The sequence below is a fragment of the Mesocricetus auratus genome, unplaced genomic scaffold, assembly GCF_017639785.1.
Source record: "Mesocricetus auratus isolate SY011 unplaced genomic scaffold, BCM_Maur_2.0 Super-Scaffold_100676, whole genome shotgun sequence".
Lineage (NCBI taxonomy): Eukaryota > Metazoa > Chordata > Mammalia > Rodentia > Cricetidae > Mesocricetus > Mesocricetus auratus.
This window is the reverse complement of record NW_024429266.1, coordinates 121,575,841-121,601,016: the sequence shown is the minus strand read 5'-3', so window position 1 is coordinate 121,601,016 and position 25,176 is coordinate 121,575,841. Positions and strand designations below refer to the sequence as shown.

At 41.5% G+C, this 25,176-nt stretch overlaps 1 protein-coding gene across 2 annotated transcripts; it reads right to left on the bottom strand.

Annotated features, from left to right (window-relative positions):
- Positions 1-25,176, bottom strand: Ppm1k (protein phosphatase, Mg2+/Mn2+ dependent 1K). 2 transcript variants are annotated; one of them, XM_005076048.4, is made up of 7 exons: positions 25,039-25,176; positions 16,637-17,152; positions 14,806-14,906; positions 7,870-8,035; positions 7,239-7,383; positions 5,509-5,643; positions 1-4,202 (listed from the first exon to the last, which is right to left on the bottom strand). In XM_005076048.4, the coding sequence occupies exons 2-7, from the start codon at positions 17,074-17,076 to the stop codon at positions 4,071-4,073; spliced, it is 1,119 nt and encodes a 372-aa protein (XP_005076105.1). In that variant the 5' UTR covers positions 17,077-17,152; positions 25,039-25,176; the 3' UTR covers positions 1-4,070. The 2 variants fall into 2 exon arrangements, with proteins under 2 accessions (XP_005076105.1, XP_012973197.1); XM_013117743.3 differs by lacking the exon at positions 25,039-25,176 and adding an exon at positions 24,644-24,767.

The window sequence follows — 25,176 nt, the reverse complement described above, 5'->3', positions numbered from 1 at the left end:
TTTAGGAGGAGTTCAACATGTGCATTTTATTCGGCTGTTTTCACCACTGAGACAGGTGACTTTAGTTTGTTCATTTACTCTAGCACATACATTTGAAACAATAGTCAAATTCACCACAAAGGGACCGTACCAAGTAGGACTTCGGAAAATTACAAAACAAATATCCACAGTCGTCCTTGGCGGTGCCGCACATCTACGTTCACATAGCCCAGAATTCTATAACACCATGGACCATTCCAACCATCCCGCAACCAATGGGAGCTGCCACAGAACCAACGGGCTTTATTCCACCTGTCAAGCGCAGCAGGCATGTTTCCGTTTCGCTTTGCTCATCTTGTAAAACCCAACTTGTTGTTCCTGCTTAGGTCATTCTCAGAATGAAACCCAGGAAACTCAGTGTGCCACAATCTCATGGTACCGTGTTTTACAGACCCAGGCATGTGGGGAATCCTGGCAGTGAAGGGAAACACAAGCGCTTGGCTGCAGTTGCTAATTCTAAACTTGAACTCCTCAGGTCCCACCTGGGAGCACTTTCTTACTGTTTTGTTATGATGAGATTAGTTCCATATCCGTTCTTAGAAAAATTAACTAATAATAAAATTTAAAATAATTTAAAAATTCAAATAATTTCCATATTTTAGATTACATGTATGCTGCTACCTCTTCAAAGTAAAAATTTAAGAATGCTGTGATATGGGAAAGTTCATATCATGTAATACAAAGAAGCAAAACTGATCCTTACTAAGGGACCTTTTGACCCTTGGGGGGGGGATGCCTGGATTTGAAGCAGTCAAAAGACACAAGGAATTCTAACAAATGAGCAGCTGACAGAGAGCATGACTATGTTTACTTCTGAACTGATAAAATGTTTATATATTTAGAATTGTAAAATATCATAATACTTTAAGGAACATTTCACCAAATGACTGGTGGCAACACAAAAAAGATTTTTTACATACTGCATGTAAATGAAAGGCACACATAAATATAACCAATGCACTTCCTGTATTACATCATTTATATCAAGCCTACACCCACATGGCAAACTCCCAGCTAAATTCACACTAAAAAGCATGTAAGAACAGTCCCTTTCTTTCCACTATTGTACCATTCGCAATAACAGAGGCATGTGTGTGTTCTTATCACTTATGATTATGATAGTATATTCTGTAAATTATATTTTAATATTGAGACTTAGAAAAGAAAGACAGGTTTTTTTTTTCATATCGACTTGTAGCTTTATTCAGGTTTGATCTTGACAAATGTGTGTAAAGAAAGCCTGTAGGAAAGGACACAGCCCAGCCCCTATGAGACCAGCACCTTTATCAAGCAAGACTGAATTAGGGTTTTAAATTTCCTCCAGGTAAAACCAGGTGTGGGAGTGTATGCCTATAATCTCAGCACTCAGGAGGCTGAGACACATCTATTCACACACACACACACACACACACACACACACACACACACACACACACCAAACCTCACCACCAGCACCAAAAATCTTTTCCAGCTGAAATAGGACCAAGTGCACCCAAGGCCATCATCTACAGATTCCTCCTCATCATATCTGGAATCCACCCCAATCTATCATTGACCATCAAGCCTCTGAACTCCACGAGTTCACTCTCAACCCTGGTTTCAAAGGCAAATAAAAAGCACGGGTGGCGGGGTGGAAGGTAGAGGGGTGTAGTAACACAAGAATTTAGAACAGAAACGTAGCCTACACACCAGAATGTCATTTTAAAGCTTGAGAATTTTGCTGTGCACATTAGTTTACAAGTTCTCAGTGCTCTTAAAAGCTGTTTTCATAATTCTGTCCCAACAACCGATTCAACAAGACAGCGTCTCAGCTCTGCTGGTCTTCTGTGTGTCTCCATTTCAGACAGTGAACACAGACTGCACTCTTTGCTGTGGGCTTTGCTTGTCTCCTGAGACAGGGTCTTGCTATATAGCTCATAGCAAATTCCAGATTCTTCTGCTACAGCCTGCTGCATGTTGGAACTGCACATGTAAGCTAACAAGCCTAGCAAATGTTTTTCTCTTCTCAACTAATGTGCACGAAAAGACCTTAAATTCTCTATTGAGCCTGTTCTAACTAGTATAGGCAAGTAAAGTTAAAATGTATTTTCTTCCATTCCCCAAAGCAAGAAGATGAGAAAATTTATTTGCCTCCCACTACATATTTAAAACAAAAGTTAAAGGAAGAAAACACATCAGACTTGAAGGCATACCTATTTAATTATTTTTCTCGTTTTTTTCCTCAAAATTCCAAGTCATTCTCAACATTCACTAATCTTTTCATAGCCCATAATTTTATATTCAAATTACTACACAACGTGGTTGCTTCTGTTCTTTGGTTACCCACAAAATAAAAAGTCTCTTGTAGACCTTTGTTGTTGATATTTTGTTTGGGGGAGAGATGCTGTGGTTCAGACTTCCCTGGAACTTGCTACATAGCCCAGGCTGATCTCAAAGTCACCATCACCATTATCTTGCCTCCTCCTCCCAAGTCCTGAGATTATAGGCACAGGCCATTGCATCTGGCCTCCCACACATACTTTTAATCCATAGTGGTTATCTACTAACTACCATTGATTCTTGACTACAGAAAACCACTCAATTTATTGAGTGTCCTTCAGGATAAATATATCAATAATTTAAAGCGAACTGATAAAGGCTCTACAAGTCTCTTCCCTTTAATTTTATATTACTTCAAAACATTTATACATTCATCACACATATACCAAATTTACATGATTTGTGAAAATAAACTATTTTAGGGATTCACAGTTTAACAGCAAATTTATATGTAGGTTAAAAAGGAGTGTAGTTTTACATTCCTAATTTATGTACCAAGCTGACATGCTTGAATATCCCTTTTAAAAAGATTTATTCTTCCTCATAAATCTCAGAAATGAGGAAAATAGAGAGATTAAAGCTCAAGCTATGTCTACAGCAGTGTGAGTCATTGTAATATTATCTTTACTAACAAATGACCCAACTTGCTTACTATGTGCATAAAATGTGATATAAACATACCACACACAAACACACAACAACCAACTTGCACACACAGTCAACAAACACAAACACTGTCAGCATGTCACTGTACATGTTTTGATCAGAATCTATACATTCTCCTCAGGGGATTAAGGGGTAGTTGGAGCTATATAGTATATTTGACTATAGAAAACAGGACTGGATGGGGAAAGGCCTAAAAATAGTTAAAATACACAAGAGAGCTATTTACAAATATGTATACACTGTAGCCATGTCTTCTGCCTGAAGAAGTTTCTTTTGCAGGGTTAAATTTACTAATCTGTGGTCCAGAGTACAAGGTACAGTAACAGGGAAGTTATCTCTTACTAGTTTTCATTTTCACTCCTTGGTACATTTATTAAAAAAAATAACACTTGTGCGTATTCCTCCCTTGGAATTCCTGCATCTCCCAGGAGTACTTTTCTGTAATAAATCTATGCTTGTTCTGCTCTAAACAACTAAAAACGAAAACAGAAAACATTTGTAAGTTGGAGCATCCTACAGTCCCAGGTATTCAGGAGACTGAAGTAGGAAGACGTTTTTAACCCAGGAGTTCAAGGCCAGTCAGTGAGAACTGTTTTAAACAAAGAGAAAGAAGAAAGAAACACTTGCAAATAACACATTGACTAGCTATCAAAATTCAGAAAACCTGTCCAACTGAATGAAGAACAAAATTGTTAAAAGAAACGGGATCTGCCTGGTAATCTTAAAAACTAGAAAGCCCGGATTCAATCTCCAGCATCACAAAACAAAAGGCATATTTTGTACATCATCAAGTGTACCAAAACCACTCTCTCCCACTCAGCTCAGAGTCTCGCAATGGCTTCACAGCTTTGCCGTGGTGCTTGCACTGCTGAACACATACAGTTGAACGTAATGATGAGGATTTGTGAAAATACTACCATGTACATAGCTGGCAAGCTTGCATTGTCCTGGGACTCATGGGTACAGGCAGCCTTTTGGCTATCATCAGTTTCTTGACATGCTCGCTGACACACTGCCGCTTAGGAACACTGAGTCCCGGCTGGAGATCAGGCCCACCGTCCGCTGGAGGCAAAGCTTCTGCTGAATGAAAAGTTTATTTCAGAGTTCTTGTATTTTCCCCAGGCGCCAAAGGGCACCACTACTGCAGTGCTGTTGTCTTCTGTACCATACTGTATTGCCTGCAGGAGCCACAGGGAGGAGAAAAGAAAAGCTCTGAGTCATTGGACTTCTGTGCAAACAGACAGCATCCTTTCTCTGGAATGCCAAGCGGTTCTATGCAGTTAATAAATTAAACTATCTAACAAGGTTCGTGACTGTCTCCAACCCTGTATCTGTGTTCCATATGGTTATTAACTGCATATGAATAACAGATGATCTGGCTATGTCCTATCCTCCACTGTAGCAATCTTGGCAATAGAAACACCTGTGAGCTGAGACGCACCACTGAGTAGCTCCCAAAGAAGACACACCTGAAACCCTTAGCATACAGCCAATCGTGGAAAAGCCTTACTACCTGCTAATTCTTACCAATAAAACTGCTCATAGGAATTTTGCCCAAGAAATTAAAAAGCTTTGGAGAGGGGTTTTAAAAAAAGAACAAAATATAACATTCTTGTCTGGAAACACTGCTAGAAATCTGCCCCTTTGCATACTAACTCAAAATTTAAAATCTCACAAGCGGGGATGTACAAAGTTATGACAGAAACGTTTATAGTACTCCTTCTAAAATGGTTAAGTGAGCATAAACTAGATTGCCTGCAGCAGGATTGTACATCACTTCCAGGGACCAGTTCAAATAGCTGAGTGCTAGAGTCATTTCTCTTCAGAAGTGCTTAAGGCTGCAGTTAGCATCAAACAGATCAAAAGATCCCAGCCCCAGGCTAAAAGAAATCTGGTATAGATAGTTTCAAGGAATGTAAAAGGTTTATAGATAAATTGTAAGAGAAAAACTTGTTTAAAATGTATCAAGTATGTATCAAATGTACCATTACACTTAATATGTAGTTTTTAAAATAACCATTAAAATGGTGATAAAATAATAGGCAAAGAGGGAAAAAATAAGAAATATCATCTTTTTAAAGATTATGAATACCATGTTCTGCCTGCATATATATGCCTACACACCAGAAGAGGACACCAGATCTCATTAAACATGGTTATGAGCCACTATGTGGTTGCTGAGAATTGAACTGTTCCTCTGGAAGGGCAGCCAGTGCTCTTAACCTCTGGCCATCTCTCCAGGCCCAAAATATGAGTTATTAAAATACCATTCTTGATGTTAATTCCACTAACAAAAAAATGCAAAGCTGCACAGTGTAATCTGTTTTCGTCAACGATTTGTGCCTCGTTCAGTAGGAGAATGCTCACCCAGCATTCAAGAGACCCTGTGTTCGAATTCACCATAACCCTCAAACTAACGCCCTCCACCCCTCTGCTGCCCTTCACCTTCTCTCTGGGAATCCCCCACCAGAAACTCTAAGTCACCTGTTCAGTCACTGCATGGGCTGCTTCATTAGGGTCATGGCACTGGTTGACAAAGTCACAGATCTCTTGACTGTTCACCATGAAGTTAATCCCATCTGTGGTGAGGACCAGGAAACTGTCCTCCGCATGGTAGAGCTGCAATCATAGGCAAACATGTCATCACAAACTAGACTGGGCCTTCGCATGACTCAGTAATGTGGGAACTCTATTCTGCAGGATGGTCATCTGGGTCGGAGTTCACGGGCAAACTGAAAATGCAGGTGAGAATCAATACCACCCAGGATAAGCCAAACTTTTACCCAGCAATAGCAAGAAAGAGGTCAAACAGCCAAATGCTGCATGTCTGGGCTTAAATGCTGCTTCTAGTATCTGGCTAAGTGATGTGTTACTTGATAGTGTCAGCCCCTTTATGCTTTAGCTCGTGTTGCTATTTCAATTTACTTCCTTTTAAAGTGAAGATAGTTGTATCTATTTTGAACGGAGGCTTCCACACAGCAAATCCTATATAAGTATTTGTTTCATAAAATGAATATATATTGTAATGAGCATTCTTTCGGCCAGCCTGGTCCCAGAGATTCGCGTTAGTCCCAAATGAACACATGGGACGCTACATTAATTTTGAAGCTTTTGGCAGTTTGCTATGGTTTCTTGTTGGCTACTCTGACTTAATTATTGACCCATAACTGCTCATCTGAGTATTTCCACGTGGTTCTCTCTTACCGGAGAAAGGGTCTGGACCTCTTACTTCTCTTTCATACTACATGGTGACTGACTATGCCTCTGTTTCCCAGAATCCTCCACCTCTCCTAGTCTCACCTATTTGCTTCCCTATTGGCCAACAGTGCTTTATTTATCAACCAATAAGACAAACATATACACAAAAGGACTTCCCCCATCAATATATATATATATATATATATATATGTCTGTTTATTTATTTTTTTGTATTTTTTGAAACAGAGTTTCTCTGTATTGTTTTGGAGGCTAATCTGGAACTTGCTCTGTAGACCAGGCTGGCCTCGAACCCACAGAGATCCGCCTGCCTCTGCCTCCCAAGTGCTGGGATTAAAGGTGTGAGCCACCAACATCCGGCTGTTTATTTATCTTTGAGACTGGGTTTCTCTGTGTAGCCCTGGCTGTCCTGGAACTATCTCTGTAGTCCAGGCTGGCCTGGAATTCACAAAGATCCACCTACCTCTGCCTCTGCTTCCCGAGTATAGGGAGTAAAGGCATGCACTACCACCACCACCTGGAGTGAGATATCCTTTTCAGGCCATAAATCCTTCCTAGAATTCTGAACATTCATGCTCGACTGTTTGTGGCAGTCCACACTATACCATGCTGACTCAAGAGCTCTAGAGAAGCAAGCAGCAAACGCGTATGTATCATGCTGGGGTCAGTTTAGAGTAAAACAGCTGTTCACACAGAAATGGCTGGCTGCAGAGCTCAGTGGAGAAAGCAAGACGAGAATGACTCCCAAGCAGAGAAAATGCCTCTGAATGACAGGCTTGGGAAAGGATGGGCCACAGAGCTCCTCGACTAAGGGAAAACAAGAGCCAAAGACTTCATCCTCCTCAGGCTGGAAACTCCATCTTACTTAAAAAGTTTATTCTTTGCACATTAGCCCTCCTCTAAAAACACCTTTCTTTCAGGTACATCTTCCAGGACAGCCTGCAGCAGGAGGTGAGTCTTTCACTGTGCATGACTCAGTGTTTCTGACCCCTTCTTACCTTAATCCTTGTTGTCTCCGGTTCTGCTATTACACCACTGGCTTTAAGATCCAAATCTCCAATACTCCTTGTCATTGCAAGTCTGCCATTTACATGGGGCTGTCCCAAACTATTCCAAGCTACAAACCCACCACATTTCTTGATCCTAGTTAAGAAAAAAGTAAAATTAATAATGACGATGATGATTATGATGATGGTTACAGTGGTATAGGAAGTTAAGGCACTGGTTTAAATATCCTTTTTACAAATTGAAATTTGGAGCCTGGTATGTCAACACACACCCATAATCCAGGGACTTGGGAAGGCTGAGAAGCCCATGGTAAATGCCAAAACTTTTAAGTCCTTATATAAATAAGATAAAAATGAAAAAGCTAGGCCACATGGTGTACACACCCTGATAACCCCAGCACTTGAATGACTGAGAAAGGAGAATACAGCAGCTATGCCAGACTGGGTTGAACAGCAAGATCCAGTCTCAACAAACCCAAACCCATCAAAACGAGAATGTCTGGGATGTGCTTGCAAAGAGGCCCTGCTGTTTTACACCAGCACAGGGAGGGAAATGTCACACCCCATTTCTATGGCAACTATACCTATCACCCCATAAAATGGCTGGTCACAGTGGCAGTACCTTTCTTTCTCATCCTTTCTCTCTGGGGTATGGTCAGTGGTCAGCTTCATGGGTTTTCCTTTTCTACACAAAAGAGCCCGGCTGTCTCCAACACTGGCTACAACCAGTTCAATGCCATCTCTCAACAAGGCTACCGTTGCAGTAGTCCCAGAAGTCAGGAGGCTTGCTACAAATGTTATAAAATGGAGTATCAGTTAGCGATAGAAGTGTTCAGTTATGGAATTTTTATTCAGAATAAGACAGAAGCATGATAACTTAAGGCTGGCATGTACCATTCTAACTTAACAATAGCTATGCAAGCAAAATGCAAACAAACTGTAAGTAAGACCATGCAGAGAAACAATTATTATTTAATACAGTAACAAGGCTCCATGCAAACAGAAAGGTTGGTAAACTAAATTGGTGAGCAAAGCATCAGTGTCTCCAGGTGTTCTGTGTGTGTGAAGCAGGGCTGACTGAAACTCACAATGATGATGCCTTCATATGCATAGCAGGTGTCAAAACAAAACAGGAAAAATGTCACTAATCTGGCTGCTATGACAGGCTGGCAGATCTGCTGGGCCCATTAGGTGAGCTGCCTTTCTAAAATCATGAGATTTGGATTACTCTCTTCTATTCCTTACTCCTGTCCAGTCAAAGTAGTACCAGTTAATAGGTAAGGAGAGAAATGCCAAGTAGAGACCATTTGCTATTCAAGTACTGCAGTATAGATTCTTACCTTCTAGAACCATGTCAATTTATAAAAATGTACACACACACACACACACACACACACACACAGTTGAAGAACCATACCTTTTCTGGTTTGGGTCTTTGTTTGCTCTATAACTGAAGAAAAGTTATAGCTCCCCTTTAGATTACAGATCTGAGTGGTAAAGAATGAAATTAGTTCCAGTTCCTCATAAACATGGCATTCTTAGCACTCTTAGCTCCAGAATCTGTAGCCAAAAGCAGACCAGCATAGCCAGCTGCAACTCCTGCAGCCCTGCCTGGACCAGATTATTCTAGCAATGAGAATCTTCTCTGCCATCAAGGAAAGCCCAATGTTACTAGGCTTGAGGTTGCCACTCTTTTTCCACCAAAGCTAAGCACATTTGTGTGTCTTTGATTTAGTCTAACATAACATCATCTATATTGTTTACCACTTATTAAACATGTTTAAGGTGCATTGAGCCTTGTGGAAAGTGGGAATACTATGAAACTATGAACCAAAGAACAATATAGCAAAGTGGAAGAAACTGAGCAGTAAAGCAGGAATTACCTCTAGTAACACTGTAAATTCCTTAAAGCATTGTCAAAACTTCAACTGAATCATTTTTATATTTTGTAGTAAGAATTTCACTTCCAATCGCTTGACTGTTGCTCTATATACTAGTATTTGTAAAAAGTCTCCTGACCATTCAAAAGTGACTTTTACTCTATAAGTTGATTCAGAAAACTGTAATTGACAGTCAAGTTTTTCCAAGATTTTTTTAAAAACTTCACCAATAATGCCTTTTAGAAAGAGATGAGTACATTTTCCACTCATTATATTAAAATACCTGCTTTATTCAGAAAAGTAAAATGGAAAGGCATGGATAAAGTCTACTCAATCTTTTGTAGTCATGCTAAGCTTACTCTATTGAGAAACAGCATCTACAGTTGTACTATCTTCCCATTTATCCCTTGATTTTGGAATCATTAGGTCAAAACAATGCTATCATATCACAGCAATGTTAGGATGTATGTCAGTGCATGACATAAATGTGTTAACAATAAAGACTAATGGTGATTATCCTACAGGCGTTCTAACTTTTAACTTGATATTAGTCAAATGATGACAACAATGGAACCTTCACAGTTCAATCAACTATATTATTTTCAAATGACTGTAAAAGGCAAAGAGAAGACAGGCATTTATTAGATGCTGCCAGTCCAGAGGATTCTGTACTCTTCATATTAGCTGTCAGCAACAGCTTTCTATAAAGGAATCTTTAAGTGAAGATGACAAAAGGACTAACATTTCGTAAACACAATTTCAGTTTGGGTTGTAGTTCCCAGCTCTCTCATCTCTGAATTTAAAAGAGCTTGGGCTTTTATCAACTCACCTTCACAGTTTCAAAATCTCAGGATATATGGGGAAAGTTTCAAAACTAACCGTTGATTCTGGTTTGCTATGCATCTAAGAACATGAATCAGCACTTATTTCCATTTAGCAGTTAACACAGAGATAAAAGTACTCACTGTGTGCCATAACAACAAAACTAGAGAAACTAAGACTTTTCAGTAAGTCTTCACACTCACTGGTTACTTTCTACTGCAAGTCGCCTCAACTACCGGGCAAGGAGGAAGTGGGAACGTCCCGGTAGTTTAGACTAGGAATGGCTGGACTCTTTCACCTGAGACAAAATTAAGCAGATCTCTCTTTCCACTGGAGCCCAGCATAGAGTGTCCACAGGCTCCAGGTCTAGGGCCGCTGAGCAGGACAAGTTCTCTGCCACAAACAACACGCGCAGAGGCAAATTTCTAGGAATTTCACCCAGAAATTACGCTCAAACATAACAAACCTGCAACACAAAGGGGCGCAGAGAAAGAGCTGCAATAGAAGGGGGAGGGGTTTCTACTGGTCACTCGCAAATTACAGAATATTCTAGAAGATGCCAAATCGATGATTTCAAAACTCAGTAGCTTCAAGTTAACAATATCTGGTTGTTGATCTATTTTTCCATCAAATTAACATTTCTCATAGTGTTCTATGAAAAAAACCTATGCACATATGCATCTGTACCAAAACACACCAGTGGTGACACAGACATGTACGTGCACATGTACATGCACACACAAAACCTTAATGCAACAAATTCAATACTTTTGAGTCAGAAAAAAATGCTCTGTGAATTTAGCTCGTAGCAATATTGAACTGCCACCTAAACAAAATAATTTGTATTTTACAAGTAGTACATAGAGGATGCATGTGAACTACAGTTTCCACTAGCTGACTGGGGTTTCAATATATATGGAGAAGCCATCAAAGTACTTCCTACAGCAGACAAAAGACACAAGACACTTTTCGTCATATGTAATGCAGGAATTTAGTATGGGGAAGAATTGTTTCCAGTGGTGTGGCTTAAATTCATTGTTTATATGAAGGCCAGTGTGGCTTTTGAATGATAATGCATGTTTATAACTTCATGTAATCATAAACTGGTGTTTCTGGTGCTCTCTTTCTCACCACAGAGCTGCAGGTTGATAGAACAGAAGAAAAATAATCACAATTTGGAACAACAATATTAAGAATAAAATCTAACACCACCCCCAGTGATTATTAAGCTGTGTAAATAATAATTCATATAAACCAATATTAATGCAAAATTTATTTAAAATGGGTGGGTTTTTTCTGTTTTTTTTTCTTTCTTCCTTCCTTTTTTTTTTTTTTTTTTTTTTTTTTTGGTTTTACGAGACAGGGTTTCTCTGTATTGTTTTGGAGGCTGTCAGTCCAGCCTGGCCTCGAACTCACAGAGATCCGCCTGCCTCTGCTTCCCGAGTATTGTTTTGGTCCTGGAACTCGCTCTAATGGATGTTCTCCACATGTATGACTCATGAACACCAAAGTCAAATTAATGACCTGACGCAGTAATAACACAATAAGAACAACTCTTCTGAGCTGTTATTATTTATTTTCCATTTGGTGACCTCCAACATAAAATGGGTATTCTAAACTACTGTACATGGCTAGAGGTGTAGCTCAGTGATAGAGTACTCGCCTAGCATACCCACAGCCCTGGGTTCAATCCCAGCACAGCAGGCAAATTTGCCTTTACAACTCTTATTGTCTTGGAGCTTAGTTCTCTACAAAGAGACACATCTGAAGAGCACAGAATTTAAAGCTCACAGTGGTGCCCACTAATACCTCCAGCTTAATCAAAGCAATGTACCTTGTTCTGACACATCATCCCCTAGGAGCATGGCTGCTTTCAAAGTGTAACCCCCGTGTAGTTCCAGTAGTTACAGAACACACAGCATCATAATCTGTGTTTCCTACCATCTGTTTTGTTTTAAGTGGCTGCTTGTAAAAAATAAAGTGATGGGGTATTTTAACTCACTGGTTGGTTTCATTAAGTATAAAAAAACACACTGATAGAAATTGAATTTAAAATTTAGAAGGTGATACTAAAAGGGTTGGTGTTCTAGCTCAGTGCAAGAACAGTTGTCTAGAATGTACGAGGTCTGTTAAAAGAAAGAACAGTTCCCACTCCCTGGTCTCGCAGGAAGGGCTCAAGAGAAGTGAAAGTAGGGCAGATGCTAAGACATGAGAAAAGACAGGAAGTAGAGAGGGTGACTGCTGTCCTATAGAATGTTTGCTAGCTAGCCCTGGCTCTACTCTTGGACACACACACACACACACACACACACACACACACACACACACACACACACACACCAAAAAAGTACTATCTACTTTTAAAATACCTTTAAGAAACACTAAAATAATGTTTCAATTCAATATTCCAGTTAAAAATTTAAATTTGGACAACTTTGAAACCTTATGTAAGATAGATCTAATTTTCCTTTAATCCAATCCTGAAAGGCTAGCACACAGTATTAAGTCTTCAGTAATTTTAATTTACCATCTGAAAGGTATCTACAAAAACGTCTTTGAAATAGTTCCCCAAACTCTGGTTTTTAAAAAGCATACAATACACACAATAGTGCACAGCAATTCTGTTATAACCTTTTTAAGCAGTGCTCTAGGCACCAGCATATCCTATTTCCTTACACTTTTAATTAGTTCTTCATTTAAAAAAAAGAACCAATTTTGAGACATCTTTATGAAGTTCTGAAATGATCCCAAAGGATGACAGAGCAACTAAATTAAACAATATATCTTAATTTGGTTATTAGAAATAAATGATATTTTATTTAAAACTTGGATTGTGTGGGTCATCTAAAGAGTCTCTTTAGGACATAAAAGTTAAATGTTATAAATTCAAAACCTCCTGAATTATAATATTAGAAACAAATTTTTTAAATTTTGACACTAGTCTAATAATGGTGGTTTTAATCACCAGGAATGATTATATCATTTTTAAAAAGCTTGATTGATTGCACTCATGAAGGGTTAATATATTTTAGTGTTGACCATATGCTAATGTTCTTGAACATTGTGTCCTACAAACCACAGGCAGTAAATATAGCTGAGGCATAATACTGACACTACATCCCATAAACATTGTGTTGGTGATGCAGCCAAATTCACAGCCAACTTAGTAATGGATGAAAACACACCAAAATGATTATTTTTAAACAGGCTGGGCATAGTGGTGCATACCTTTCTCTGAGTTTGAGGCCAGCCTGGTCTGCATAGCCAGTTCCAAGCCATCCAGGGATGCTTAATGAGACTGTGCCCCCACCCCAAAAAAGTAAAACCACGAAAAAGTGTTTCACTTCCTCTTCAATGCGTTTTACTCTTTAAGCTAAATCTTAAGCGGAAACGTCGCTGTCAACGCCTCACTTAATGGAGGGGAGTGGAACTTTGGGAGGAGTGGTGTGAAAGGGAGAAGTCAACATGGCTCCAGATAACTTACCAAGTGGAAACTACTCTCTAGACAAGTGGAGAAAGACTGGGCCACAAGGTGCCCCTGGGAGTGTGGTGGTAAGGTCCTCACAGGGAGCGGGAAGGAGCTGGAGAAGTAGCTCAGTGGTTCAGAGCTTGCTGGCCTAGCATGTTCCAAGGCCTTGGGTTGAACAAGGATGGGCGTAGGGAGGCTGACACACTCAGCTTTCCCAGGGTCACCCTTTGCCCTGTCTTGTTATTGAATAAGCAAATGAATAAGGCTCTAATCTCAAGGAGCCATTTCTTCTCTTTGAATGGAAGCTCCTTGTGTGTGTAATGGGGGAGAATCTCCATGCAACTGGAAGTGGCATTTCTGTGGTGTACTTTTCTTCTTAAAGGAGAAAACAGAACTAAGATAAACATTCCCACACAATGCTGTTTCCAGTCAGTTAGGAGGCATATATTATATATATGGCTGCTACAGAAGTTTTTGAGGTTAACTTTATTAGAAATATATTTCTGGTGAGCGAACTACAACATATTAGATTTATATTCCTGAAATTATTTTGATAAACTTAGTCAAAACAAGAAACATTTTTAAACTTATACACAATACATGATTTTTTAAAAATTAACTTGCCATGTCCTTCCTTATACTTAACAAAACCAAACACATCACTAGTTACCACAGGAAATCTGCAAGATTGAGAAACAGAAGACAAATATCTCCCTTCTGACTATAGAAAAGGATGTCAATTAGCCATTTTCTATCATACTTAGGCCTATTGCTAATAGTCTTCTTTTTTAAAAAAATCCATACTCATTTATTTTGCATGTGCATGCATGTTTTTAAGTATATGAGGACATGCCACAGCACATGTGTTAAGGTCACAAGCTAACATATGGAAATCGCTTCTCTCCTTTCCCCATTTGTGTCTCGGGGCTACAACTCAGGTGGTGAAGCTTGGTGGCAGGTGCCTTTACCCACTGGACCATCTCTCCGATTCCTATAGCACATGCTGAACAATTATCAGCCTTGCAAATGGGATTGTCCTGTAGCGTTTACACTGCTGGCATGGCAGGGGGATGGATCCTCTTAGTATGGACCTCTTGTCCATAAAAAATATCACAGATTGAAACATTTAAAAATCTGTGTAAAATTAAAATTCAGTAACGGACCATCTCGGTGCTTCCCCTTCTGAAAGGTCATTATCGTTCATAAAAGTGGGACACTGACATAAGCTCAGATTCTAAGCAGCATTTTAAAGGATCCTCTGTATAAAATTATTTCTATGACAACTCCCCACAAGTAAACACGCATTAAGACTCCCACCACTGAGGGCCTTCGTGTCCTCTTTCCCCCACAATGCTCGAGGGTCAGAGGCATGCGCAGGCTCACTTACCATCAGCAGACAGGTGGGCATAACTGGAAAAGGCTTTATCTATTTCTAGAAAGGCCAAGGTCAGTACGGTTTTCAAGTCTTTCTCCCGAGGCAGCAAATCCCTTTGTGGAGGGGAAAGAAAGCTGTGATCATTCTGCAAGAGTTGTCTCTTCTCAGTCAGTCCCCCAGCACCAGTTTATACAACAGACCTCACGGGCCTTCCTCTCAGACACTTTTGCCGAAGATCCAAGGTTTAAGGGACATTTATTGGTCCATGAACCGTGACACTCTTAGGATGAGGATCATGCCATCGTGCCGTGGGTATGTGGTGTTGGAGGTGCAATTCAGGGCTTCTTGCAAGCTAGGACTAACTGAGCTATGGCAAACCCGAGGCTTTTTAAAGGCATGAAAATATAGGTCTGGGGAAGTGGTGCTGGTGATCTGTATGCAATACTAAGACTTAAGGAGGTGAGGGCAGGAGGATCAGGAGTTCAAGGTCATCCTTGTTTTTATATAGTCAGTTCTAGCCCAGCCTGGGACATGTCACTCTATCTCAGAAAAACAAACAAGGCTGTCCGAAGACACAGTTAAGTGGTTGGGTCATTGTCTCACATGCAGAAAAAAAAAAGTCAGCTCTGTATCCTTAGAGCCATCTCTCAATCCCCAAGTTCCTGTCCCTGACTGGTTACAGGGTCCTTCACAATGACTTAAATCACTGAGTTTGTAGAATGAGGTAAAATCAACTGACAAACTACCTTCAGCTATACATTGGAAGGTAAAACAATAGTCCATGATCATAACTGCCATGCTGTCTCCTTTGTTTAATTCTAGCAATAGTGTGATTCTCAGAAAACATGGTAAGAGTGGTGGTTTCAGCGAGAGCGGCTCCCACGGGTGCATGTACTTCAATGCTTGGTCCTCAGCTGGTGGAACTGTTTGTTGTTGTTGTTAGAAAGGATTAGGAGATGCGGCCTTGTTGGAGGAGGTGTGTCACTGGGGTGGGTGTTGAGGTTTCAAAAACCCACACCATTCCCACTTAGCCAGCTCTCTCTCTCTCTCTCTCTCTCTCTCTCTCTCTGCATTTCCTGTTTGTAGATAAGGACATCTCTCAGCTGTTGCTCCGGCATCATGTCTGTCTGTCTGTTGCCATGCTCCCTGCCAAGATAGATGGTCATGGCCTTTAACTTTATGGAACTGTGAACAAGGCCCCAAATAACCTTTCTTTTATAAGTGCCTTAGGCACTGTGTCTTCACAGAAAAGTAACTAACACAGTAAGCAAACCTCCCTGTGCTGACAAGAGTGAATAATTTTTCAGGACTACAGAGGTATAGCTCTATGGGTAAAGTGTTTGCTGTATAAAAATGAAGACCTGCGTTCAAATCCCTAGCTCCTACATAAAGACAATGCATGGGATTACAAAGAACCCTAGGGGTCTAGCTGAAACAGTGTGAGCTCTGGGTTCCATAAGAGACTCCATCTCAAAATGATATGGGAAGACACTGATGTCAACTTGTGGCCTCCACACACAGATGAGTACATACACATATGTATGCATACAACATATATACATACACACAAACACAGGTGAGCACACACAAGAGTAGACTTTCTCGCAAATTATCTTTGTACATTATAATTTACTTGAAATGGAAATCTAAGTCTGTAGATTTTGAAACACATTTCTGAAATGGAGATAACCACCAACTATAAATGCCACGTTGACCACTGCTCACTGATGAAGGGGCATGTGATCACTGGAGTAATTTGGTCCACACTGGATATCTTAGCCTAAGGGATTGTATTTCAACAGAAGGCCTAGAGGAACTGCTAAACCAAGGTCATTATACATACATCACACATTTTTTCATGTGCGTGTGACAGAAGTCGGCAGCTGCAGGGCCCCCGTGCCCATCATACACTGCAAAGTACAGCACCTCCTCTGTCAGCTGTGCGAACCCAAACCGGTCTTCATTTTCTTTCCGTTTGCCAATGAGGGAGGCACAGCCCACGTTCTCCAGGCTGATTTTGGGGATTGGCTTGCCATACTTGATGCTAGGTGGCAGCAGAATTGGCTCATCAATACGGTTGTCCCAGATCCCAAAATTGTCCCAAGTAGCGGGTTGCCCACTTCCGTCTGGATCAAATCGAGAACACCTGGGCTCCGAAGTGGAGCTGTAGCAGGTAGGAGTCACCTGTCTGTTGTCCTGCAGAAGGACAGAGCTTAGCAGTACTCTCTTCTTCACCTGGTTCCCACCGCTTCTCACCAAAGTAATTAGGGCCGCTGATAACATAATGCAAGTCCAAAGGCCTCAGTCACAGGGAAAGGCAAATAGAGCAATAGCAGAATTCCTTGAAGAACTGATACACCTAAGGGTGGGGGCAAAGATACAGTCACAATCAGCAATTCAAAACACTGCTAATACATCATCAGATGCCAGCAACAAAGTCATAATCTGGCATCGTGTGTGTGTGTGTGTGTGTGTGTGTGTGTGTGTGTGTGTGTGTGTTAGGAACCCTACATCCTATTCTTGAGAATGCTGGATCAAAAGTCTACCTACCTTCACAGTGTTTGAATTCTATAAACATATACAAACAACACATGTGTCTCCCATCTAACCTGCTATCACTGTGGTACCTTGTTAAAACAAACATTTTTGAGTCAGCTGGTATGAAGTAAGGCCACAACGTATACTTCTACTCAGCTGATCACACAAATGCTGGTCATCAGGCTACACTCTTTATGTAAATATCCTTTCCTCACAAACTCAGTTGTTCTGAAGACAAGGTAATGTAAATGTCAACAATAATGACAACCTCTCCTACAGATGGAAATAGGAAAAAAACAGCTGGCTACTAGAATATTTGCAATAATTTTGTACTCAAAGGGTTTTGATCAGAGTTTCCTTTTTACTTTAAATATCTGTACTCACTCTTCAAGAATTTAATACAATGTATTTTTGTCATATACATCCCAGTTCTTCCTACCAGTGGCTCCAAGATCCACCCTACTTCCTACCCCCACACTGTCTTCTTTTTTAAAAAATAACCCATCAACTCCAATTTGAGCTTCTTAAGTACTCCTGGGTATGGGACCATCCTCTGGGGCACAGTTGACTTTCCAGAAGTCACATTCTTACACTGACTCTCCCTCTCCCGGAGGCCATCTACTGTCCATAGTTTTGTTTTGTTTTGTTTTTTTGTTTTTTGTTTTTGTTTTGGTTTTTACGAGACAGGGTTTCTCTGTATTGTTTTGGAGGCTATCGGTCCAGCCCATCCTCGAACTCACAGAGATCCTCCTGCCTCTGCCTCCCAAGTGCTGGGATTAAAGGCGTGCACCACCACCGCCCGGCCTGTCCATAGTTCCTTAGTTGGGGACTTATGCACCCCTTTCCACTCCATACTGAAATTCTGACTGGCTCTTGTGCAGGCAACTGTAGCGGTTCTGAGTTCCTGAGTTCAGTAGGCCTGTCACATACAGAAGACACTGTTCTACTCTGGTCCTTTTCCCCACCAGTGACATCTAGCTCTTACAATCTTCCCACTTCCTCTTCTGAGATGGTCCCTGAACCTTGGAGAAGGGGTGTGATACAGAAGTCAAATCTGAGTTTTACGATCTATTAAACTTTGCTTTCTATATTTTAGACTGGTCAATGTAAATTGGTTCATGTAAACATCCCCTAGCAAAATCGGCCGGTTCCATTTGCATGATAGACGCTCTGAAGAGCATACGTGAGAAATTGGGCACCGTGTTAATAACAAGCAGCCCAGATTTACGGGCACATGGTCTACGCGTTTACATCAATAGTGCATATCTCCCTCCACTGCCAGCAACTCATCAACATCCAAGACAGTGAAAACTCTGCCCCCTCTTCTCCTAAACAGGGCCACACTGTGCAGCCCTGGCTGGCCTGGGATTCACTATATGTACTAGGCTGGCCTTGAACCCCCAAAGTTCGACTTCCTCTTCCTCCTGATGCTGCCACACTTAGGTCAAGACTTCTTGAAACCATTATTCTGCATTCCTACTTCAATCCATTCCTAAAAGCTTTCTGGGCATTAAGTGGAACTCTCAGGGGGTTCTAATATCCCTGTGATTAGGGCTGTGTTTCTGACCTCTTACCATGCATACCAAGTTCCAAGCGGAGATTCAGCTCCACAGCAATTAGTCCTGTTACTTTACAAATGAAAACTTAATTCATGAGGTTAAGATAAGACAGTGCTGGAAGAAGGTGGTCTGTTATTCCCAACTACACCAGCCAGGATTGTGTTTGTAGTGGCTCTGGTCTGCAGTCCTAGCTTACTGAGGGCAATGAAGTCAGAAAGATTATTTCCATCCAGTTCAGATTAGAAATCATGATGGGAGGCTAGGTGGGAGGAGGGGGCAGCGAGAGGGATAACTAACACTAAGGTTGTTTGAAAAAGCCATATAAGCTGCCTAATACATACACAGATATAGTATCCTCTGGGGGTCAGAGGGTGGGGGAGAGGGATACTGTACACAGATGTCACTCCTTCTGGAAGCCATAGGTAGCCAAATAAAACGTCCATTGCCAGGTGTAGGATGGCTACCCTTCTTCCAGCTGTCTGTCAGGGGTGTATTAGAAACTCTTTAAACAATATGGGCTACTGTGATTGCTCTTGGTTGCCCACTAGAACTATATGGTAAAACCCCGCAGAGACTGTCTTGTAAATTCCTATCTCTATACCCAGACATTAGTGCTACCCTCAGACCTCATCCATGGTTCTTGGTGTGGACTGTGATTAATGCAGAAACTCACACTGATCAAAGGGACAAGGGTAGGTGTTTGCAGAGCACTCAAGAGCACTCAAACAAAAGTGGGACACTGTGCCGGGCGGTGGTGGTGCATGCCTTTAATCCCAGCACTCGGGAGGCAGAGGCAGGCGGATCTCTGTGAGTTCGAGGCTGGGCTGGACCGACAGTCTCCAAAACAATACAGAGAAACTCTGTCTCGTAAAAACAAAACAAACAAAAAAAAACAACAAAAAAAATGGGACATTGTGCTACACCTCTCCCTTCAAGGTTCATGGACCATTTAAGAAGATGGAGAAGAAAGTTTATAAGAGCCAGCTGCTGGGGAGGAGTGGTGGGAAACAGCATCTTCTAAACTTGATACCATGGCTGTACTCTCCAACTCCCAATAGCTGTGGTTGCTTGCACAAGACCAAACCAGTCAACATTGTAGGATGAAAGGGCTCATGGGCACTCCCCCAGCTGACCCCTCAGGTGCTATGGACAGCTGGTAGATTCTGGGAGAAGCAGAGCCAGTTTTTCTTTACAGGTGTGGCAACTGGTCAGTTGACTATGCTCAGGAAGGCCACACACCCATGAACAGATAGATGGATGATATAAATTAGAAACAGTGGTCAAGGTGGGGGGCATAGAGGTAAAAGTGGGGACTGGGGAGTAGATTTTAGAGGAGTTAGGAGGAAAAGTGTGAGTCAAATACACTTTATGAAATTCTTTAAAGAAAAGTAATAAAATATCTTGATCAAATTTTGAGATACACAGAAAACTGGAAGTACATATGTTGGGTGTATCTGTGAGGATGTTTTCAGAGACCATGAGATATGAGTTAGTGATTGGTCAATAAATGGAGAGAAAAAGACGCATCCTAAATACGTGTGACACCATCTAATAGGTGGGGATCCCTGGAACAAAGAACAGGAAGGGGATGTTCCCATAGGACAAGCTAGGGTCTTCTTAAGGGGGTATTTTTTACTCCTGGTTCAATGAACACCAGATCCCAGCTTCTTCAGCCTTTGAAAGAAGATTCACACTAGCGATTCTCCAGGCTGCTTACAGATCTTCAGCCCCACACTGGGCTCAAAAAAAATCAAGTCTTCTGCAGCCCATTAGATCCCACTAGAACAAATTATTTGGAAGGCCCGGGCCCAGCTGGTCCCTGAAATCGCTCCCTGTAGAGCAGTGCATATGTTCCCCTCTCGAATGTCCTCCTGCTGTTATGATGCCATGTGCCATGGAGTCATCAGAGCACCGGCTGGCACCATGTCCTTCAAGACCCAGAGCAGCATGAACTAAAGTCACCTAAACAAACTTACTTTGTTTTTATTTATTTTCACACTTATTGATTTATATATGGGCATGGAGTGCATGTGTCTTGCTGCATACATGGAAGTCAGAAATACTTGAAGGAGCTGGCTCTCCCCTTCCACCATGGAGGTTCCAGGGACGGAACTAGAAATATATATAATTTCTCCAAGTCACAGGTTTCAATAAAAATGTGTGAGTTATAGGTGACATCAATGAGGAATTTCAAGCTAATATAGCACATATTAGAAGTAATAATCACTAATGGATCTTATTGGCACAGCTGTAATTATTACTTTTAACAGATAAGTCAACAGGTGTGAAAAATAAAAAAATAACATGAGTTTATTTAGGTGACTTTAGTTCATGCACACTTACTTATCAGGAATGCACCTACTTTAAAGTTACAGGACAGCAGACAAGTGACTCAGAGTTTGAAACAGCCCTTCTAGGCTTCTCCCCTATCCCCTTTATGCTTCTCTCTAAACCTCAAAAAAAAAATCAAATGATAAACACAACTGCATTCTCATCAGAGAACAAATACCCACAAGATAGATTATTGAATGATAACGTAAATGCGGACAGTTCCTTTGAGCCCATATAAACTAATATTTATCATCAATTTGACCTTCCCTCATATTATCAACACTCTCACTTCAGAAAGTTAGCAAAGCAGTTATAGAGAAACACCTGCTGGAGAGCATTTTTCTGGCTGAGATTCAGTGCGAGCAGCTACAGAACTAGGTCAACACTACCTAGGCAAACAGATTTAAGTGGTTCCATCTCTTTTGCCAGCCACACCAAAACTAAACTACACAGATCCCTTTTAGAGCCTCAAGAAACCTAATCAAAGGCAAATTGTGTTCCCAGGCTACATGACAACTCTCAATTAAACCTGCATATGACCCACAGGTCTAGCTTAATGGTGGAGCAGAGCTTAGCCTGCATAGGACCCTCAATTCAAAAATCTAACGAGTTGACAAAAACAGCAAGAGAAAAGCAAACATCCTCACTCCAGACCAAACAAAGCTCTGTTCATCAAGAAAGACATCCCTCCCCCACCACCTGCTTCAAGTTTGGATAAAACCATCATCAGCCCCAGAGATCTTGGAATGCTTGCAGAAACGACCATGAAATGAGAGCAGATGAGGGGAGCAGAATGGGCGTGAGAAAGACAACAAACACTTAGAACAACAGCAGAAAACCCAGTGCCTTTAGACAGAGTGGAGAACAGCCTGACACAGGCCTTAAGAAATCTCTTTGTCAGACTAGCAAGCAAGAGCTAGCTGGGATAAGCTTATCAGTTGGTCCACTAAGAGCAGTTACTTAGCAAGTTGTTACTAATCAGGGAGAATTATGTAAATCTGTGGATTAGAACTCTAATCTAAGCTAAATAAAGTTAGTAAACCATTTAAACAATTATATTTACTCCTTCAAAGTGAAATCACCCTTTATTGCCTTTACTACACAAAAGTATCCCAGAAAAGTAAAAGGACTATATAGCGTATTCACAAATGCATATGACATAGTCTACTAACAATAAAGAAACTTTAAATTATGGTAAGAAAATAAAGATAAATAATTTGTTTGGAATCCTAGATATACACCTTAACAATCTTGAATATATTGGTAATTATACATAAATGGAAAAAAGACTATTGTCTGAACTATTCCAAATTCTTTATTTTCCAATCAAAACAAAAATGCATACAATGTGTGACAATTTAATCACTTCAGTCTTTAAAATTATATTTGTGCGTGCATAAAATTAAAAATACCTTATGTACTCTATCTGCTGGAAGTAAATATCTGAAAATATGCCTCTACTATCATTTCCACAATGATTTGTGTGACTAAGCCTTTCTCCCTACTTTCCTCAACAGCCTGATACTTCCAACTGACCAGAAAGAAAGGAAAACTAAAATTACAGTGTTAGAACAAAGTTGTCCCCGAGTAAGTAATTCTATGTAGCAGGACTCTCAGCCAAAGAGGTTAAAGAAGCTCTGACATGTCGTCCGCAGAGTCATTTCAAGACAGCACTGGTGAAACTCGTTTCTACAGAGTAGCTATCTCAGGCCAAAGAAGTCGGGCAAGTAGCTTTGTGGGTGGGACCACCCCCTAGAATCTCAACACTTACTGGGAGGAGGCAGGAGGAACAGGGGTTAAAGACCAGTGTGGGCTACTTGAGACCCTGTCCCAACAACAAAAACATCAGGATTGAAAAATGCATCTGCCTTGTAAACTTTTTTAATCCACCCTTTGATTTTCATAGCACAAGGACCCACACACACAACTGCAAGACCTCTGCACCAATTTTACTCTTCATATTTCTCCTATCTTATACTTGCCCAGCAGTTTAACTACCAGAGCTGCTCCATTTTATTTTTAGAAAAAGGAGGCACTATCTCTATCGCAGGTTTTGGCACTTTTAACTTGAGTTCAACCGCTGATGAGTGTCAAGAACAGTTCTGAAGGGAGATTTATTTGGACCACTTTAAGCAAGCACCTGGCAGACTTGGGAGTTCTGGCAATGAACATTACTGATAAGGCTTAGATTTTCCTCTCTCCAGGAACCCTGTGAGGCAACTACCCATAATGTGACACTGTGATATCTTCCCATAATGGAAACATGGGCAATTTTTAAATGTTTTTTTCCATTTTACTTATTTACTTGTGTGTAAGGGGGTGCAGTCCTGCAAAGGTCAGAGGACATGTTAGGTGCCCCTTGTCTTGCTATCGGTAGGTCCTGGTGCTAGAACTCAGGCAGCAGGCAACATTACCAGCCAAGGCCAAGTGACATCACCAGCCCGATTTTTAATATTCTTAATCTCCATCGTCACCAACGAAATCCCACTGCAGTCCAATAAACAACTACAATTATCTGAAAACCTCTTAGATGTATTTTAGCAAGTCGGCACCCAATGCCTTTACCTCCTTTTAGGTAAAGGAGGAAAAATAATGTATCGGTTTACAGGAAGGAGAAAAGAAAACAAACCCTCAGTGAACTTCGGGTGTATGTGAGCGTTTGTTTAGACAAGTGAACTGAGAGTAGTAATGAAAAGTACTTATTACTCAAGTCTGTGAAAGGGGTGCTGATGGTGTTAAGGAAATAGAGACTCGGATTGCAAGAAAAACAGTTATTAACAAGAACTCATTATCCAAAGTTTCAGTATTTAATGGCATTTGTCATACAGCGGTGATCTGGTTTCCAATTTCTACAAGCTACAACGCACACTAGCAGGGAGGGCAATACCTTCCCTTCCGCTCAGCCTTGCAGATCTCTGGCCGCTCCCAACTGTTTTCTCCAGGGTATAGGTCCCACAGAGGTCACATCTACTCTCCCCACACGGGGCACCTGGGGTGGGGGTAGTGGGCTTCGCTGTTACTATTCCTCCAACTCCTAGGAAACGCCAGCGGAACTTTTGAGACTCGAAATTTCCTAGCTGTTTTCTACCCATAGTCTCATCTTTGTTTCCTCCGGGTGAATTCTCTCATCTACAGAAATCGGCTGCGGAAACAGGCACCACGAGCCACACGGCCTTAAGATACAGCGCTCTCCTAGCAAAGCGAAACACGAGCCCTCAGATCCGAATCACTAGGGCTCCTCTACACCCATCGCCATATAAGCCCTGCTGGACAGGGTCCTGAGCTGGTTTGCTGGCCTTGACCTAAAATCGGACACGGCAGGACAACACTCTGCGGGCAGCGCAGCCCAGCAGATCTCCGGACACCCCCAGGTCTTCAGGCCGGGAAACCGGTCCAGCCGATTCTTTCCAGCTGGTACGCACCTGGGGGGCCTCGCTGCAGGGAACCCAGGGTGGCTTTGGTTTTGCCCTCTTTCTCTGTTCCTTCCACCGACCCTGCCCATCCTACTGGCCCCGCTCCCGCGGCGCTCACTTCCAGCCTGAGGTCAAGTTCAAGGCCGTCCGAGGCTGCATCGGAAGAGCGGATGCCGGGGCGCAGCCGCCGTGGGCCTCGGCGGGAACAGCTGCTCTCCACCTCACACACATAGCTCGGAGAGATGCGCGTAGGGCTCGGCCTCAGATGGAGGAAGCTGCGGGAACCCATCCCATATTTCTCCGCCTTTCTGGGTCCTCCCTTAGTGCTCCATTCCGAGGGCCGCCAATAGATACTCGTCAACAACCTAGGGGGAATGAGCGAATTGAACTCTTCAGTCTCTTACCTCGTGATGGCTTATGTGTCTGTAAATTTCTTAACTGGCTAATGGAAGGAAAGAGAAGGTTTTCTTGGATGGTAAATAAGACTGACTTCTCTTGTAGATTCCGATCTCTAGAAGCCACAATCTCCTCTCTGGAAATGC

Excerpts from the sequence above, each read along its gene's own strand:
- Ppm1k (XM_005076048.4), bottom strand. The coding sequence starts at position 17,076 with ATGTTATCAGCGGCCCTAATTACTTTGGTGAGAAGCGGTGGGAACCAG. Across the intron at positions 7,384-7,869 it reads AGAAAGGATGAGAAAGAAAG|GATCAAGAAATGTGGTGGGT; the intron begins GTACTGCCACTG and ends TTTCTTAACTAG. Across the intron at positions 4,203-5,508 it reads CCCATGCAGTGACTGAACAG|GCAATACAGTATGGTACAGA; the intron begins GTGACTTAGAGT and ends TGGCTCCTGCAG.